The sequence below is a fragment of the Balaenoptera acutorostrata genome, chromosome 5 (assembly GCF_949987535.1).
Source record: "Balaenoptera acutorostrata chromosome 5, mBalAcu1.1, whole genome shotgun sequence".
NCBI classification, from domain to species: domain Eukaryota; kingdom Metazoa; phylum Chordata; class Mammalia; order Artiodactyla; family Balaenopteridae; genus Balaenoptera; species Balaenoptera acutorostrata.
This window is the reverse complement of record NC_080068.1, coordinates 116,166,493-116,184,189: the sequence shown is the minus strand read 5'-3', so window position 1 is coordinate 116,184,189 and position 17,697 is coordinate 116,166,493. Positions and strand designations below refer to the sequence as shown.

The following is a 17,697-nucleotide window of genomic DNA, read 5'->3' as shown; positions in this document are numbered from 1 at the left end:
CAGGGATTTACATTTAGTGGATTTAGGGTAGATCCCAAGAATATGTATTTTGAAAGGGCTTTTAGGTGATTCTGACATGCGTGGGAACCATTGTTCTAGAGCAGATAACATCAAATCCTCCGGCTGTATTAACTTAGCTCCCACCAGGATGTCACCACTCTGACTGATAAAACCTTTACATATGTGAGGTCTGATCACAATTATCTAATGATATACACAAAGCCTATTTTAAGGTTAGACCCTTCCCTCCCACCAGTTACATCTGTCACCGGAGAGAGGAGCAGTGAGGGCTGCACTGTTTACCATAGCCGTGAGCACGAAGAGGGGTGTGTAGGGACTGAAGGCAGCTGCCAGCTTGCAGGCCTCAGCGGCTGACAGCAAATGGTGGTCAAACTCCTTCAGCAAGCCCTGTGAGAAAACAGGAGGCCGAGTGTACTGTTGGCAATTATTGATCCATTAGCAAAAGACAGGCTATAAAATTCCTTTGCTTTTCTTTCAAGATTCTGAGGCATGCCCTGCGCCTCATCACAACCATTTCAGACCAGGGCCAAGAAAGAGTAAGTGGGTCAAAAGACCCCAGGACAGTGACGGTCCTTTCCCCCACACCCATACATCATCCATCCCCAACTCGTACCGCAGAGAAGGCCTCACGTGTGCAAACATTCACGCTGCCTGCCTGTGCAAAGTAATTCAGACAAGTTTCTTTGGAGGATCGTGCAGCTCTTTGTTCACAGAACTCTGCACATTTTGCAGTCAGATTCACTGATGATTTCTGCATTGTTCTTGGCAAAGAGCCCTTTAATGTACAATTTCACAGCAATTAAGATTCAATCATTTATTCCAGAAATATGTATTGAGTACCTCCACGTGCCAGGCACTGTTCTAGCCACGAAGGAGAGAGCAGACAGTGAGCCTGCAATAAGCTTATTTTCTGTTAAGGGGAGGGGACCAGTCAATACAAAATAAGTAAAATGCATAGTATTTGAGATGGCAGCAAGTGTTCCAAAGAAAAATAAAGTGAGAAGAGGTTGAGGAGGTCCAAGGCAAAGGGCAGTTTGCAATTTTAAACAGTCCTTAGAGACAACTTCACTGAACAAGGGGCATAACCCTTTTCCTGTGTTTTGGTCTGTCTGACAGCAAAAGCAACATTTTGCTAAGATTCAGATCGCTAGCAGCAAGCTGTATGTGTTCTTATGCTACACTAATTAGTACTGAGTACAGTTACTGTTGCTGTTTTGGTGTTTTTTTTAATAAATGTATTTATTTAATTAATTTATTTATTTTTGGCTGTGGTGCGCGGGCTTCTCACTGCAGTGGCTTCTCTTGTTGCGGAGCACGGGCTCTAGGCGTGCGGGCTTCAGTAGTTGTGGCTCATGGACTCTAGAGCGCAGGCTCAGTAGTTGTGGCGCACGGGCTTAGCTGCTCCGAGGCATGTGGGATCTTTCCGGACCAGGGCTCGAACCGGTGTCCCCTGCACTGGCAGGCGGATTCTTAACTACTGGCCACAAGGGAAGTCCCACTTTGGTATTTTTAAAAAGGCAGTAACTGATGATACCGTTAAAAATCTCAATTTCAGTGCAGTGCAGGAGAGAAGTCAATGTCTGTGCGATGCTCCGAACTGGTTAGAGACCTGGCCTCTGCTCCCAGTTCTTTCTTACTGATTGTACAAGTTGCAGAGGTCACTTAGTTTCTCTGGACCTTAGTTTATTTTTCTCTAAAACGGGAGTGACACATTTTGCTCTACCTACCTCATAGGTAGATGTGGTGTATGTGGATCATACACATATATACACATACTTTTTGAATTATAAAGCAATATACAAATATTTGTAATCATTATTATCACAGATAAGAGCCTGAGCAAGTGACTGATGCTCTGATTTGAACAGATGGTAATTAAAGTCTTAAAGTTATTACCCCTTTACTTTGTCATTGAGATAGCCCAAGTGTGGAAACTGAGTTTTGTGATAATTTGAAAGGAAATCATGGGGTTCAAAGCATTTATCACTTTGATTTCATTCATTCATTCATCCATCAGTCTTTTCTTCCCCCAGTGCCCTCTGTAGGTCTGGTCCTGGGCTAGGTGCTGGGATAATACAGCCAAACAGGACACCACAGGAACTGTCTCCAGGATTGCTCACATTACCTGAAGAGGGGAGACACTGTGCTCCCTGACTCCTGGAGACAGAACTAACCAAGCACCAAGAATAATGTTGACAGTTTTGTAGGTGATGCCACTCTGCACCATGGTTTTGACAAGTGATAGTTACCAAGTTAATTTCAGGATTGCTTTTAAACTTTTCATAATCTTTCCTGCTCATGGAAACAAAGATATCTGCCAGTATACCTAGTGATGTGGAAATGCCCTGTAAGGAAATACAAACAAAACGCAGATTAGGAATTCACAGACAATTGTTGCTCTCATCTCAAGGCCTAAAGTCAATGATTAGCCTTCTAAATAAACCATTGCTTATTATTATTGCTATTGTTATTATGACACTGCAGATACTTCTCAACTGGATGTCACCAGGCTTGAAAGATCATCACATCCTGAGGACACGGGAGTAATGTAAACTCAGCTATTTCTTAGTTGGGCTTCACTGGATTGTCAACACTAACTTGTCCATACTGCTAGGCATAATGAATTGGCCCAAGCCAGAGCCCCCACGCCCCATTACATTCGTGCTGTGAAAAGGACTGTCGGCAGCAGCGCTGCTGACACAGCTTGGGAAGATGTGTAACCCAAGGAGAATATTCTCACAGAGTCACAGAGAAGGAAAACATCAAGTAGGAAAGCAAATGTTGCTTCTCAATTTCTTTTTTTTTTTTTTTTTTTTTTTTTTTTTTTTTTTTTTTTTTTTTTTGACAGTTGTGGCAGCAGAGTGTGAAAATAAAAACTCATTTAAATCCTGTTTGTTTACAAGTTTGCATTGCATTGCTTAAACTCTGGGCTCATGTTGTTAAAATTCTGTGAAGAAAAAAATATAGGCTGGATTATCTGGGCCAGCGCTTATTATTTTAAGTGTTCTGCCTTGTTCTCATGCATGCACTCTGGTTTTGTGGGGTTTTGTTGTTATTGTTTAGGGGAATTTTTTTTTTTTTTTTTTTTTCCACACACACACACTGTATTTTATTTTCACAAGAGATAGACAGACTGACACCAAGCACCGCACATGGATGACCACAACAAAAGCAACAATGATTGCAATTACCAAACATGAAACACACTTATACTATGTCACAACATTGACATTCAGTCCAGTAATCCCCCACTGTAACAGCTCCTTTACTTTGCAGTGAAAACTGATCTGCATATTCTCTTCCTCTGAGTCCTTGTGGGATTTTTTTTCTTTTTAATTCAGACAGAAAGTCACAAAAATTATACTCATCCTCATCAGTTCACTCAGTCCCATGTAATTAATTTCTTTTTTTTCATCTGCTTCTCAATTTCTTGAATGAAGATGCTGCGTAAACAGTTAATCGAAGTCTTTTCCCACTCAACTCAAGGAAAATGATTTTGCATATAAGCAACTTGACCATCTCAACTTTGTTATGGAATCAGGTAAAGGCTAAATATATAATAAAATAGGTATTAATAAAAATAAATGGATTGGTAGAAATAAATGCATAAATAGTTATAAATATATGTAGAAATACTAAATATATGCCAGGCGTCTAGCTGTGAGTGAGGACGAGCAAGACACTAGAAGGAAGTTACCAAATGTTCCTGGCCCGATGCCTGTGGAGAATCAATAAAAAGAGGACCAATAAAATTGATAAATGGTAAACTGAATTATGCCATAAGGAGATAATCTTTCAAAGACAAGTATAGGAAACGAGAAAATAAGCACTAGACAAACAACCTTTTTATCTGGCTGAGGAAGTGTCAGATATCCTATGATCGAGGCCCATATTAACTCTGCTGCTTCGTACCACATCCCTGAAAAAAAGGAGGAGATGGGACAAACTGCGAGTATCTGTGCTCCTGTGTCAGAAAATACCTTTAAAAACTAATACAGAAAGAAGATTCATTGGATTTTGTTAAGAAAATATATGACTAGATTAGATTGACAGCAATCAGCAGATAGCAATCTGCTGGAAAAACAGCAATCTGTTTTTCCAGTTGGTTTAATACAGATAATTTTTCCCTTTCACAGGGAAACAGTAAGAAATATTATATATTACATGTGTACATATAAGATACATTAATATAGAAATAATTTTCTCCATTATTTACAAGATAACAATTACCATCCTCTGTTAAATTTCAAACACATTAGTTTGCATTTTAAAGTATAATTAGGGTCCTATAAACTTTGCTTGTAAAACTCAGGAATACCTTCCCAGGAGCGAATGGGTAAGCTGTCAGGGTGGGTTTAGAGTAAGGCGTCACTATATCAAACGGAGTCCTAATGAGCTGAGAGCCAGATGCCAGAAAGAATACCGAGAATCCTGTGGTTAACAGTCATAATATACAACTGTAAATTTCTTTAACAAAACTCAACAGAAAAATATTTTGTTTTGTTAATGTTCAGAACATTCCTGGCATCTTAAGTGTCATTCTCTTTTCCATAAGGAAACCAAGGGAAGTGGGGATGAACTGTATCAACCAGATACAATGAGAAAAGTCCATAGTAAAATCTTGTAGCCAGACTTGGTAAACGAGCCTTGAGAGGATGACTGTACCTAACTTTTGCAGAATTTGCCCTCTGATCTGTATGCAGACCGACTGCACCAGGACTTTGTCGCTTTCATTTCTGTACAGCCAGGTACCTACAATAAAGAGGAAAAAAAGAAAAGCATTTTTGACCTTGAATTATTTTTTTAAATTTTTACAAAATTAATGTTTATTTATTTATTTATTTTGGCTGCACTGCTAAGCATGTGGGATCTTAGTTCCCTGACCAGGGATCGAACCTGTACCCTCTGCAGTGGGAGCATGGAGTCTTAATCACTGGACCTCCAGGGAGGTCCCTGGCCTTGAATTATTAAAGAAATAGCCTGGTGAAATAAAATGATTTTCATAGAAGCCTTAATGAACACATGTGATATAAATTCGGGAGACAATCTCTTCTTTGTATTTAAAATTAGGTCCATACTTCTTGCTGCAACCTATGGGGCTTCACAGGAACTGAATCCTGCCTGGTCTCCACCTCTCCCTGTTACCAACTGGGCTCTGCCATGCAGCTCCACTGTGTTCCTTGTAATAGCAGCCATCTCCTGCTTCATGGTACCTGCACTTGCCACTCCCTCTACCTAGAGGGAGGGATCCCGCCCCCTCTAGCTCCTACTTCAGGGCTCATCCTCAATGCTATTGCCTTCGAGGCTTCCCCAGGTTAATTAACTACAGTGTCACCTCCACTGTCTTGTGGTTGCCTCATGGAGGGCGGGATCCATCCCATCCACCCAAAATTGGTTTGAATGTTGAAACTGATGACTCTACACACGCACTAAGAGTATATGAAAAGACTGAGTGCTCACACAATGAGCCTTTCTGAGGAGAGCAGGGAAGGCACCCAAGCTGGTCCGTTTGACTTACGTGAAAGGAGTGGTGAGTGGCTTTTGTTTTTATTGTGATTAAGGTGTGGGTCTGGGGTAAAGGTTCCCACACCTAGGCCAGGGTTTACTGATAAACGAGCTTTAAAAAAATCAGCCTGTCCAGATGTGGGGCAAAGAGGGAAGAAGCTGGGGCCTGACAGCTGCCAGTTGCCAAACATCAAAAATAAAGTCAGACTCATTATTACATGCTCTTATTATTCTGTGTCACATCACCCTCCTTACTTTCTCCCTAGCTTTTAATCTGTGTGTGTGTGTGTGTGTGTGTGTGCGTGTGTGTGGTGTAGAAGATGGGAAGTATGCATATTGTAGGTTAGTGATGGTGGCCACAAATGGGGGTATGTGGTCAATATCTGTATTTCAAACTGCCTCCCCACTGGAAATGTCTACAAGTTTCAAGGAGCTCAGGACCTTATATCCAAGCATATTGAGATTATAAGTCGACTAGGAATTGTGTTCAACGTAATGGGAAACTTGTTGACTTAAGTGCCCAGAAATTCAGACAAGGTATCTGAGGCTTAAATTGTTACCCAACTTTTAGGACTTGCTTCCTTTCATGTATGATTAAATATCAAAAGAAATCTATTTCAAAGTAAGTTTTTATTATAGCTCCTCTGTAGCAAAATAAAATTTATTTTCCAGACCCTTTAAATACATAAAACTGTAGGTGTATTCTCCTGAATTTACAGGCTCCATTTCCATTCACAATTCTTTTCAAAGCTGTAGCTGAGCCCTTTCTGAGGTCCAGGGAGTTACCTACCTTCACAGCGAATGTTGATTAGATAACACACTCTACAATAAAGCAGGGCGATATTAGAAGACTTGGTTGGGTTGTTTTGTTTTGTTTTTGTTTTTAAATAGAGAAAATGGAAACATAGAGAAGTAACCTGCTTGACCAAAGCCATTTCATTCATCAGTAGCAGAGCCAGTCCTAGGTAGTTCTGGGAACGTCTAGTGTATAGTAACTACCAGGTCATTAAGTTTTATTTATTTATTTGTTTATATTTATTTATTTATTTAGGCTGTGCTGGGTCTTCATGACAGCGCACGGGCTTCTCTAGTTGCAATGTGCGGGCTTCTCTAGTTGCGGTGTGCAGGCTCAGTTGCGGTATGTGGGATCTTAGTTTCCTGACCAGGGATTGAACCCTGGCCCACTGCATTGGGAGCATGGAGTCGTAACCACTGGACCACCAGGGAAGTCCCCATTAAGTTGTTTTTAAACTGGAACTCTGGTAGGGACGGAGGGTGAAGGTCATTGTGAAGATATGAGAGCACCTTACCTGTTGCTCCATTGTTGCTTATTAGACTGCTCAGGATATACTCTGCTTTTAAAAGTTTCCCTGAAAAGAAGCAACACATAATAAGTTCTGAACATGTGCTTTAAATACTGCTGTTCATGCTCTAAGGTTAACACATTATGGGGTGTTACAGGGAAACATTCTATTTTAAAATTTAAAATCAGTAACTACATCATACACAAAAGTGAAAAAGAAGATGAAGTTTTCAGGAACTGGTAAGGTGGGAAGTTGTACAGTATCTGAAATTGCAATTAGATTCATATACATATACATATATATATACACACATATGCACTCATATGAATGAATAATCCATTCATATAGAGTAAGGCTTGAGAAGTAAAGGCAAACCTTTGTCAAAGGCTGTGTCTCCTTTTTGTGAAAACTATGCCTCCAGAAGTGGAGGAGAGTTGCCCGTGAATAGGTCTATTTACAGAATTATCAGGAAGGAATTATTTTAGGGGGTGGGTAGAGAGGTTCTTTGTAAACTTTTCATTTATTTCATTAACACCACATAGGAGGGGCCTAAACTATGGATGGCTGTTTTTCTGTAAGGAGGAAACTCAATCATTCATCCTTTTATCCACTTCTGCTCCCAGGTGCCTCTAAGCCCCATATGATCTGGCCCCTGGGACTTCTTTGACCTCTTCTCTTAGCATTCTTTCCCCCATCCTCACTCCTTCTACTTTGGTTACAGTGGCCTCCTGACTGTTCCTTGAATCTGCCAGGCTTGTTCCCATGTCAGGGTTTTTGTACTTATTTTAGTCTGGAATGCATTTATTCCAGATATCTCCAAGGCTTGCTCCCTTCTCCTTCAGGTCTTTGCTCAAATGTCACTTCACTGTCTCATAAGGCCTTCCCTGACCACCCTATTTCAAAGTGCAGATACAGACATATACCTGACTGTGGTAGATTGTGATCCAAAGGAGGTCACAACAATATCTTCTACCCCACATGCTCTTTTGCAATGTTGACCTTGCCATTCCTCCATCAAGAAGTGGAATCTAGAATTTATTTTCCTTCTCCTTGAGCCTGAACTGGCCCTGTGACCTGCTGTGACCAATCGATGTGGCAGAAGTGACACTGTGTACCTTTCTGGTCGGGACATTAAGAGATGCCTCTGGAGTGTGGATGTTTCTCTACAGCATAATTTTGTACTTATTCTGCTAGGTCCCAGAAATTTCAGTCCTGAATCAGTTTTTTCTTAATTACTTGGTGGGTGATTCCCTCTCTTGTGGGTAAATTCAGACTCCACACAGACATTTGGCACAGACTTGGGGTTTTTATTTCTTTTCAGAGATTTTTTTTGGCCTCCACCTCAGAGCTTGGGCAGAGAATAAGCTTCCTCATCACCTCTCTGGGTGGGCTGGTAGAGCGGTTCAGTCCCATTTCATAGCTGTGCAAACCTTTAAGAATTCCAGCTTTATGCAAATATTTCACTCCACGTAGGCCCAAGGCCCTGTCTCTTGTCCCTGCACAGGAATTAAAGTGGCAATCCCTTCCCCTAGGACTATATCCAAGTGTAAATCTCTTTGGCTATAGTGTCAGGAGCAGTAGTCCACTATTCTGATTTTGAATGTCTTCTATGCTTCAGGCACTTAAAAAATATTTAATTCATGATATTTATGTAATGGGAGAAGATTCCGCACTTGCTCAATCCTCCACGCTGATGGAACTGGAAGTCTGACTCTTTATTTTTAACTGTGGCTTGAAAGGTTTTGTCTCCTAATCTCAGGCAGGAGTGAGCTGGGCAGGCCCAGGGCATCCTCTCTTGCCTCTGAAATCCCACAACATTGAATGCTTGGACCTTTGGAATGGGTTTTGAGTGGATACCAGGATGGGCTGGGTCAAAGGGGAAAACAGGAAGACTGTGCTGTCCCTTCATATTATCTTTATTCCTTTTCCTTACCCCTCATAACATCATACACACCTCTCCTTTCTCTATCCCAAGATTCCCAAATGCTGGGGATTGAGACCCCTTTTCACTGTACCTTGCTCTCTTTCCAGGACACCACCCCTGCTCTAAGTCCCCCTTTCTGTCTGAGAAACCCAGCGTAGGTAGGGCCTCAAGAGATGTCTGGGGGCAGAAGTTTACAGATAAGCACTTTAACTCTGAGGCTGTGTCTGTTTTCTTGTGGCATTTCTGGTAGTATCTTTGAGGAAAAGACAACCCCAACTGTTGCAGAATAAGATCTAGGACTGTTACCTTAGACATGTGATGTGTGGGCAGAGGAGCGTACCGCTCATGATGGTATCAAGGCTTAATTGTCATCAGGAGAAAAAGTCTATACCACCTTAGTTAGAGGCATGAGAGGAACAATCAACCAAACAAGTAAGTGAAAAGATTATTTGGTTGTGTAAAGCAAAGCTATCAACATGCCTACTTACCACTTGACCTTGATTTCCACGTCACACTATAGCAAATCTGTAAATCTGTGTATCATGAAACATGCCTCAGTAACTGTTCCAAGTTGCATTTGATGAGAACCAACATTAGTTTGCCCACGCACGCCCAGCCCTCAACTTTCGGTTCCCCTAACAGAATGCTCTGCCTACACATTATTCCATCTGATGCCATCAGAAGGCTTACTAGTGGTTAGGTTTTTCTCATACCCTCAACATGATAAACCCCAAACATTATAAAATGTCCCAAATCATGGACATTTGAAGTAAGAATTTTTTCCTAAGTTCAACTCTGTTGATGCAATTACTTTAGAAAAGTAAATAATAAGATATGGGTACAATTTATGCACAGCTGCAAGAACTTGAGAGTGAATGAACTTGGGCTTTTGAAAAGTTAACCTCCACAAGCCCATGCCTCTCATGTCCTTTTATCTCTGTCCCTCTCTGTACTCAGCAACTGTCCCATTCAGTATAGTTAGTGCAGTTCCTTTTCAAAGGAAATGAAGTAGTTAAAACATATTTTAACTTCTTCAAGGCCAGAGTTATTAAAAACAATAGCAATAGCTAAACCCAATTTAAAAAATGAGCCAGTCCTGTTTCTGGGAGAGGCAACTTGCATTCTATTTTCATCCTTTATCCTTTCACTCTTGGAAAAGAGAACAGCAGGCTACAGGTTTCTAAACCTCATGGTTATCAGTAATTTAAATAATTCAAGAATTCTATGAAAGTGAACTTTGCTGTAACACATAGCAGGCCCCTCTCCCCTCCAGTCCCCCTCTACATTACAGCCTAAGTTAGAATGTCAGCCTCATTTTTCATTTTATTCAAAGTGACAGAAGGAAAAAAAAAAGATACTTTAAGGCCTAATCAGGTACTGTACCGGTGTTCCATGTGATGGAAAAATATCTCAAATTACTTCAGTGGGTTTGTCAGGTCTATTGTTAGCATAGTCAAGTGGCCCTACAGAAAGGAGACTGGAGAGCTAAGAGAAAATAGTAGAATTCTAATCTGTTTTTTAAAGGCTGCTGGTCAGAAGTATAGCAATTCAGATACCCCTGTTTGAAAGCAGCAGGACAGATTTGTTAGACGACAAAAGCTCCAATTAGTATTTTCCACCCCCTTTCACAATTTTCTCTATTGCTTTTGGCTCTGAAATCCTTTATGCCAGGGCCTTTGTGCTGGCTAGAGGCAGGGGGAAGGGCGAGGCGGCGGGCTGGCGGGAGCGCCAGCGGCTGCAAAAGAAGGCCCGAGGGCCCCGGTGCCCGCCGTCCGCGCGGAAGTCAGGGAGCCCCGAGGAAGGTGAGCCCCAGACAGGACGACTCCGGGACGAGGAGGGCCAGCAGAAGGGAGCCTACCTGAGTGCATCGAGATTCGGGCTTGGCGAATAACCACCTGCGGGGCAATCGGCGTTGCTGGCTGCAGCTTGTGCAGCCCTTTGGCGACCTGCAGGAGTTCGCCCGAGACGTCGAGCCCGTACAGGAACCGGTCGCTCAGGAACACAATGGCAGCGGCGGTGGCACACTCCCGGGCGAGGATGGAGGCTTTCAGGGACGCCTGAATGAAAAGAAATAAAGTCGGGCAGAAAAGAAGGCAGTCTTGGGACCAGTAGTCTTCTAGGTATTACTATCAAAACAAGAACAACAACAAAACCTAGAGCTAGGAGAGGAAACAGTACGCTGCTGAACAAGAAGATAATGATAATGATAATAATAACGATAATGAAAAACCCAATTCATTTGTGGGATAAAATAATATTTCTTTCATTCCATTTTCCCTATTACATTTCTAATATTATACACGTAATAAATGCATATTTCTTGCTATGAAAAAATTCAAACACCAAGTAAAAATTAAAAGTGCCCCCTTTTTTTTTTTCTGACTCCTTACCTTATTTTTTCCCTTCCTCCCACAAATTTCATTCTCATTCTTCCTGATAGTGGTTTCCCAGAGACCCTTCCAGAACTTCCTCTACCCTTTTCTGTTTATTTAGACATTAATTGATTCTTTGTCCTACCTTGCCTTCTTTCTCTCTCCTTTCTCATTTTCTCCATTTTTCTTTTCTTTTCCTTTCTCCCTCCCTCCCTCCCTTTCTTTCTTTTCCTTTCTTTCTTTCCTCCCTCCCTTCCTTTCTTTCTTTTCCTTTCTTTCTTTCCTCCCACCCTTCCTTCCTCTCTATCCCTCCCTCCCCCTTCCTTCCTTCCTCCCTCCCTCCCTCCCTTCCTAAATGACATTACACTAGACATACTGTTTTGCTACTTGATTTTTTGGGTCATCATAACATCTAGAACTTTCCATGTCAGTTCATAATATTCTGTTTCATTTATTGCCTCTATTTTAATTAACAAGAAATATAGACTTCTAGGCAATATTTTATATTTGTTTTATACGACTATGTTTAGTTAATGAATAAAATAAGAAAAGAAACAGACATGAAATGAAAGTATAACATAAAGAGTGAGAAGTAGAGATAAATGAGGCAAACTTTTATGGAAAAAAATCATCTTTTGGCCTCTTAAGGTATTATACAAAAGACACTGAAAGTCATGCAGCTGTTAGCATAAATGAGTTTACCACCCACTAGTACTTTCTCCATTTGCTAAACTATATCAAGCAGAGTTTTTTCTGGGCATGTTAGCTCATGTATGAAGCCTAGAAAAGCACTGTAAGCATTGCCCATTCTCCTACCACAATCTTATCATACAAGCATTGCTTTCTTCACCACATAAGTACTAACACTTATTGGGCAAAACCAGGTGCCAGGCACAGTGCTAAAAGCTTTATATGTATTAGTTTATTCAATCCTCACAACAATCCTAAGAGGCAGGTTCTATTTATTTAAAGGTCAAAACCAATATTTTAATCATCCAATTGAATCACTCCTCCCATTCTTACTCCTAGAATCCTATTTCTTTTCATTTATACCTTGCCTACCAAGAATCAGTATAATAATCCTTCTCTTTTCAAACTGATGCTTTCTTAACTTGTTAAGGGTTTTAACCTATCGCTGGGTTTTTTAAGTTTGAAAAGTGATAATGTGCTCTTGTATTTATCCTTTTGTTCTTAGTTGATCACTACTGAAACTGTGATAGTGATGCCAACTTTTAGGGGAATACCTCTTCTCTCCTTCTGATGTTTCCTTCCACGGGAAGGGAGCTCAAGTACTGTAGCACTCCTGGCCTCTCTCTACTCCTTTACCCACTCTGTCCCAGGAGGGGTGGACTACACTGATTAGAAAATTTGGGAAGAAGAAACTGGGCGTGCATGGCTTAGCTCCTCTCTTTTTTCTTTTGGGAACGAGTTGTCTAAAGGAAACAGATTCTTCTCTGCTCTTCTATATCAGAAAGCCACCCTACATGGGGTGTTCTGCTTGGCCCAGTAATTTCTGTGACTGAATGGGGAAGTCAACATAATTCTGGGGTTCATCTAGCAGACCCCCTTGTTCTAATACCAAGCTATACCTTTCAATTTAGCCTTTGTCAGAATTAAAGGTAATATTTAATCTCTTGTCTGCCTAACTCTTTTGTTTTATATCTTAGTTTGCTCCAGGAGGGGAAGAGAGGTGTTAGTTACCCCAACATTAATCACTGCCTGACACACCGTAACCCTTTCTAAGGGAAACTGCTCTGCCCACAGCCACTGCCTTTGAAGCAGCAATGTATTTTGCTACTTGACCTTGATCCCCCTCCCCATCTTACCACCAGCTCAAGGCTAACCCAAGAGTACCCACCTGACACCTGGCCCATGACTCTGTGGCCTGGCTTGAAAAATGAACTTATTGATCTGAACTAAGAAGGATAGAAAGAATTTTCCAGTTGCTGCAGGATGGGAAGAAGCAGAGAGTAGAGTGTAGCTAAGCTACATTTATAGACGACACCAGAGTGAAGATCCAAGAATGTGACTCCAAAGCCACCTTTTCGCAAGTGCTGTTCTAAGAGTTACAGGTTTCCTTTATTGCTCCACGTGTATCTTCATAACAATGTACACTCCATTTTATGAGTTTGCTTGTGTGAGCCTCTGTTTCACCCAACCAAAAAAGCCTAACTAAAACTGAAATGCTCAAAACTGCAATTCAGGTTTGTCAAATAAACTATCAATCTGAAAAACACAAGTTTTAAAATGAGAACATGTCAGTCATTTGACATTCATGAAATGTAAACTTAAAGATGGAATAGGAAATTGATGATTTTATGTATGCCCAGCTCTGTTTAATAAGGACAGTCTCTGATCAAGAGTCCTTTCTCTGCTAGCTACACATAAATATAGCCCTTTGGTTTGCAAACTCAGCTGCTATCTGTAGAACTTGCAGCTTCTGCCACTGCCAGGCTCCCTTAAACCTTTCTTTGAAACAGCATCTCTATTCCTGTCACCCTGCTCATGACTATGTACCCTGTGGAGGGTACTCAGCAAGCCACAGTGAGTCCCCTCTCTTTGAGGTGCATGCTTCATGTTTAGTTCTGCTCTCCATTCTCACAGGTGCCTCACTTCAGTTTTGGGGTAACTGAGTACCTACAAGGGATGCAATGTTTAGAGGCCGGTCTATTCTCTAGGGCTGATTCTCCACCCTTTCCTCCCTGATAATAATGGTTTCCATCTTCGTAGTACCATCTAGTTTACGAAAAACGTTCACACAAATGAACTCATTTAAATCTATAGTAACTACAAAATCTAAGTAAGATAAGGAAACCACGGCTGAGAAGTTGACTTTCCAAAGTTACAAAGTCAAAAGGGTCAGGGTGAGGCAGGAAGGAACTCATCTCTATCTTTTTTTTTTTTCTTTTCTATTGTGGTAAAAAGCACAGAACGTAAAATTTGCCATCTCAGATTTTTTTAAGAATGGCGTTCAGTAGTGTTAGGTATAGTCACATTATTGTGAATTAGATCTTCAGAACTTTTTTATCTTGCAAGTATGAAACTTGATACAACAACCCTTTCTCCCTTCTCCCTAGCCCCTGGTAACCACAATTTTACTTTCTGTTTCTATGAATTTGACTATTCTAGGTACCTCATATAAGTGGAATCATATAGTTTTTGTCTTTCTGTGACTGGCTTACTTGACTTAGCATAAAGTCCTTAAGGTTCACCTGCGTTGTAGCATGTGACAAAATTTCCTTCCTTTTAAATGATGAATAATATTCCATTGTATGTATATACCAATTTTTGTATGGATGAATCTATATCCATTCATCTGTCAATGGACATTTGGGTTGCTTCCACCGCTTAGCTATTGTGAACAGTGCTGCTATGAACATGGGTGTGCAAATATCTCTTTGAGGCCATGCTTTCAATTCTTTGAGATATATACCTAGAAATAGGATTGCTGGATTAAATGGTAGTTATATTTTTAATTTTCTGAGGAACCACCATACTGTTTTCCATAGAGTTTACACCATTTTACAATACCACCAACAGTACAGAGTTTCAATTTCTTTACATCCTCAGCTAATACTTGAGGAACCCAAGTCTCTCAAGGGTCAGTTTTTCTTCTGCTTTCCACCTGTGTCTGATGAAGGTGATTTTGAGCAGGGCCTAATCTGGGCACAGGAATCTGGGTCTTTGTAGCTAGGGCTGAACTCACCACTCACTGAGTCCAAACAGTGGTTCTAAGGAACCTGTATTCCTTATTATGATAAAAAAAATTCTAAGAAAAAAAAAAAAAACAGGGACAAATAAAAACAAATCCCAATTGAAAAGAGTGTTCTTGTTATGTGTTTAAAAATAAGAGAAAGAAAATAAAACTTTCCAGGAGATGGCCTTTAATTACAGCATTTTGAAATTTTCTAGTGAAAGTTGGTACCACAAGACCAAATGATAATTTGGTGATTAGCTGGGGATTACTCCAACTGGGAATTTCTTACACAGAGCTGAAAGGACGCTCTACAAGTCTAGTGAGGTGGCCTTCCCAAGTTGAGGAGATGGAGCTTCTAGGAGTCTGTAGAGGCTAAGTTGGCCAGAGTTCACAGAGCAGAGAACCAGAAGGAGAAAGCTGCACAAAGCAAGAAGTCCAGAGATCTGCAGAGGGTCCCCCCTGAGTCTCCAGCAGAACACTACTGATCAGCTCATGTATGAAAAGACACCACCCAAGGCCGGGGAAAGAACCACCTGAAAGGAGCAGAGGAAACAATCCCCAAGCCTCATGTAGTTTGTGTTTCTACCAGCCATAGTAGGAAATCATGTCATTCACAGGGCAGGGGGTAGAATATTCAGAAGGGTATTGCTTCAGTAGTGAGACAAAATTAACCTCAGAGGAAGATGGCTCTTGGCCCACTCCGAAAGTTTAGAAGCAAGCATGGCATGGATCAAACTATTTCCTAACTTGACTGAATTCCAGAACAAGGTTCAAGAATATTTACAGGCACCCAAATTATCTGCCATATTATAAGGTAAAATTTATAATGTTTGGCATCCAGTCAAAAATTACCAGACATGAAAGAAGCCTACACTAAAAAGAAAAAGAAATCAATAGAAATTGAACCCCAAATGACAGTTTTAACTGTATTTTATAAGTTCAAGAAGGTAGGGTAAAAATTAGGTGGGATTAGGGACATGGGAGATATAAAAAACGATCCAAATCAAACTTCTAGAGATAAAAAAATGTCTGAGATGAGACCACAGGTATCTGGATTGTGTCCAAGGTCCTCCATTTGCTTGCCATGGCCAGTTACTAAACCTCTCCTAGTCTCAATTTCCTCATCTGTGAAATGTGGATAGTACCTATTTTCAGTGCTGTTTTAGGATTAGAGGAAATGTGGGTCAAATGTTCAGCACAGAGCCTGGCACATTGTGGGTGCTTAATAAATGAAGAGGAATACTATGAAAAAAAATAGGAAAAAAGAATTCCGTTCACATGCTCCCATTCTCCTGTATGACAAAATAACAACAAGCAAAGACAGGTTCCTAAAAGAAATGTCAGTGGAATTTTCAACAGAGTAAAAAGGAAATAACAGATCATGCATATAACATCTCTAAGGTTTATCTCAGAAAATGGTGAAACCTCTCATTTAATTTCTTCTCTTCACTGAGTCTAAGGACTGATGTTACTGGAAGCTGAGAAAAAAAAAAAAAAAAAGGAAAATGAGTAGGCTCTATGGCAATTGGTGAAGGAAAGCTGGTTCTTGAAAGGGAGGTTTCTTAGCATGCACGTGTGAGTTGCTTTTGGCTGTCGCCAATGGAGGAATCCCTCCCGAGCACCTGTAAAGGATGCCACAAACACCCCATTCTGCATCCTGCATGAACACGCCATATATTTGAGCAGAGAACATTCCCTCATCTATTTTTCCCCCTTCTACTCTTAATAGTTTGGAGCACAAAGCCTGAGAGAGGGTGACCTGCCAGACAAAGGCCCTTTGAGTTCCTTGGAAAAGTAGAGTTGGAGGAGGATGGAAGGAATCCAAGTGGCCCTATTATTTCCACTTGCACTAATTAGACATTTTTCTGTCAGCTATTGAGCACTGCTGAGAGGCCAAACTCACTGAATTCATTTCTAAAGTGTTTACAGAAGTTTGCATCTGTTTGTGTCTCTTCAGGAGGAAAATAAGCACTTCAATAGCATTGTGGAAAATCTAAACGAAGCATCCTATTCTGGAGGACCTGGCATCCCCGCAGCTGCGTAATTTGACTCTGTTCAGGCCCCGAACCTCTCGCATCTCTCTCCAAAACCTAACGACGCAAAATGCAGAGAAGTCAACTCAGGAGAATCTTTTCTTTCTTGTCATTGTCTTTTCTCTCCCTCTTTTGAAACGGTGGCCTGCTGTGCACTACATACAGATTTAGGTGGGTATCATTCTTGCAGCCCCTCTCTCGTGTTTCTACCAGCACTCTGAGAAATTAATACCCACTTTCATTTGTTGCCAAGTGGGGGGATAGTAAATTCCTCAGCAGCAAAGCAGAATACATCACCATCCTGGGAATCTCCCCCAAATGTACACCGGGGGAGCACTCTGACTTCAGAAAGGGAGGAATGAAAGGAGGCCCGAGTGTGTGGTAGGGAAGGACGCTAAAGAGAAAGTTTCCCTACATGGTAAAATGTGCCTGGGTTATGCACAATTAGATTAACATGAAAGAGAGTCCCTTTCCCTCCCCCACTCCCCCAAAAAGAAAGAAAACGACACAAAAACCCTAACCCACTGACTACGTGGCAGTGCCTTTGAAATGCATATTGGTCTACATGGTATTTGATTCAGGATTCTTTTTGTTTGGGTTTTTAGACCCACAACTGACCTGCCATCACAGAGGGCTCAAAAATATAATCTTTTAAGATGGTGTCACAGTAACAGAATTTTAGTGATGGAACCAACATAGGATAACTCAAGATTAAAAAAAAAAAAAAAAAGGAATTCTATTTTATTATCTTTCCTCAGAGGCTGACTTAGGAAGCTTGTCCCAATAGCCACTAAATTGTGGCTTTTCTTCCTGAATGAACCTGTTTAAATAAAAATATATG

The 17,697-nt window shown here is 40.9% G+C and overlaps 1 protein-coding gene across 9 annotated transcripts in view; it reads right to left on the bottom strand.

Moving 5' to 3' along the window:
* ALPK1 (alpha kinase 1) overlaps positions 1-17,697 on the bottom strand; it is a 124,324-nt gene that overhangs the window by 11,999 nt on the left and 94,628 nt on the right. For 8 of the 9 annotated variants that reach the window (XR_009008487.1, XR_451841.2, XM_057547518.1 and 5 more), the window contains 6 exons: positions 10,613-10,811; positions 6,837-6,896; positions 4,687-4,773; positions 3,864-3,940; positions 2,271-2,366; positions 304-408 (listed from right to left, as the gene is read on the bottom strand). Coding sequence is in view for 7 of the 9 variants with exons in the window: in XM_057547518.1 (XP_057403501.1) it covers positions 304-408; positions 2,271-2,366; positions 3,864-3,940; positions 4,687-4,773; positions 6,837-6,896; positions 10,613-10,811 (624 nt within the window). In the remaining 2 variants the exon portion in view is untranslated. Of the gene's footprint in view, positions 1-303; positions 409-2,270; positions 2,367-2,761; positions 2,820-3,863; positions 3,941-4,686; positions 4,774-6,836; positions 6,897-10,612; positions 10,812-17,697 lie in introns of those variants that run through there. The other variant, XM_057547524.1, reaches the window with a different exon arrangement.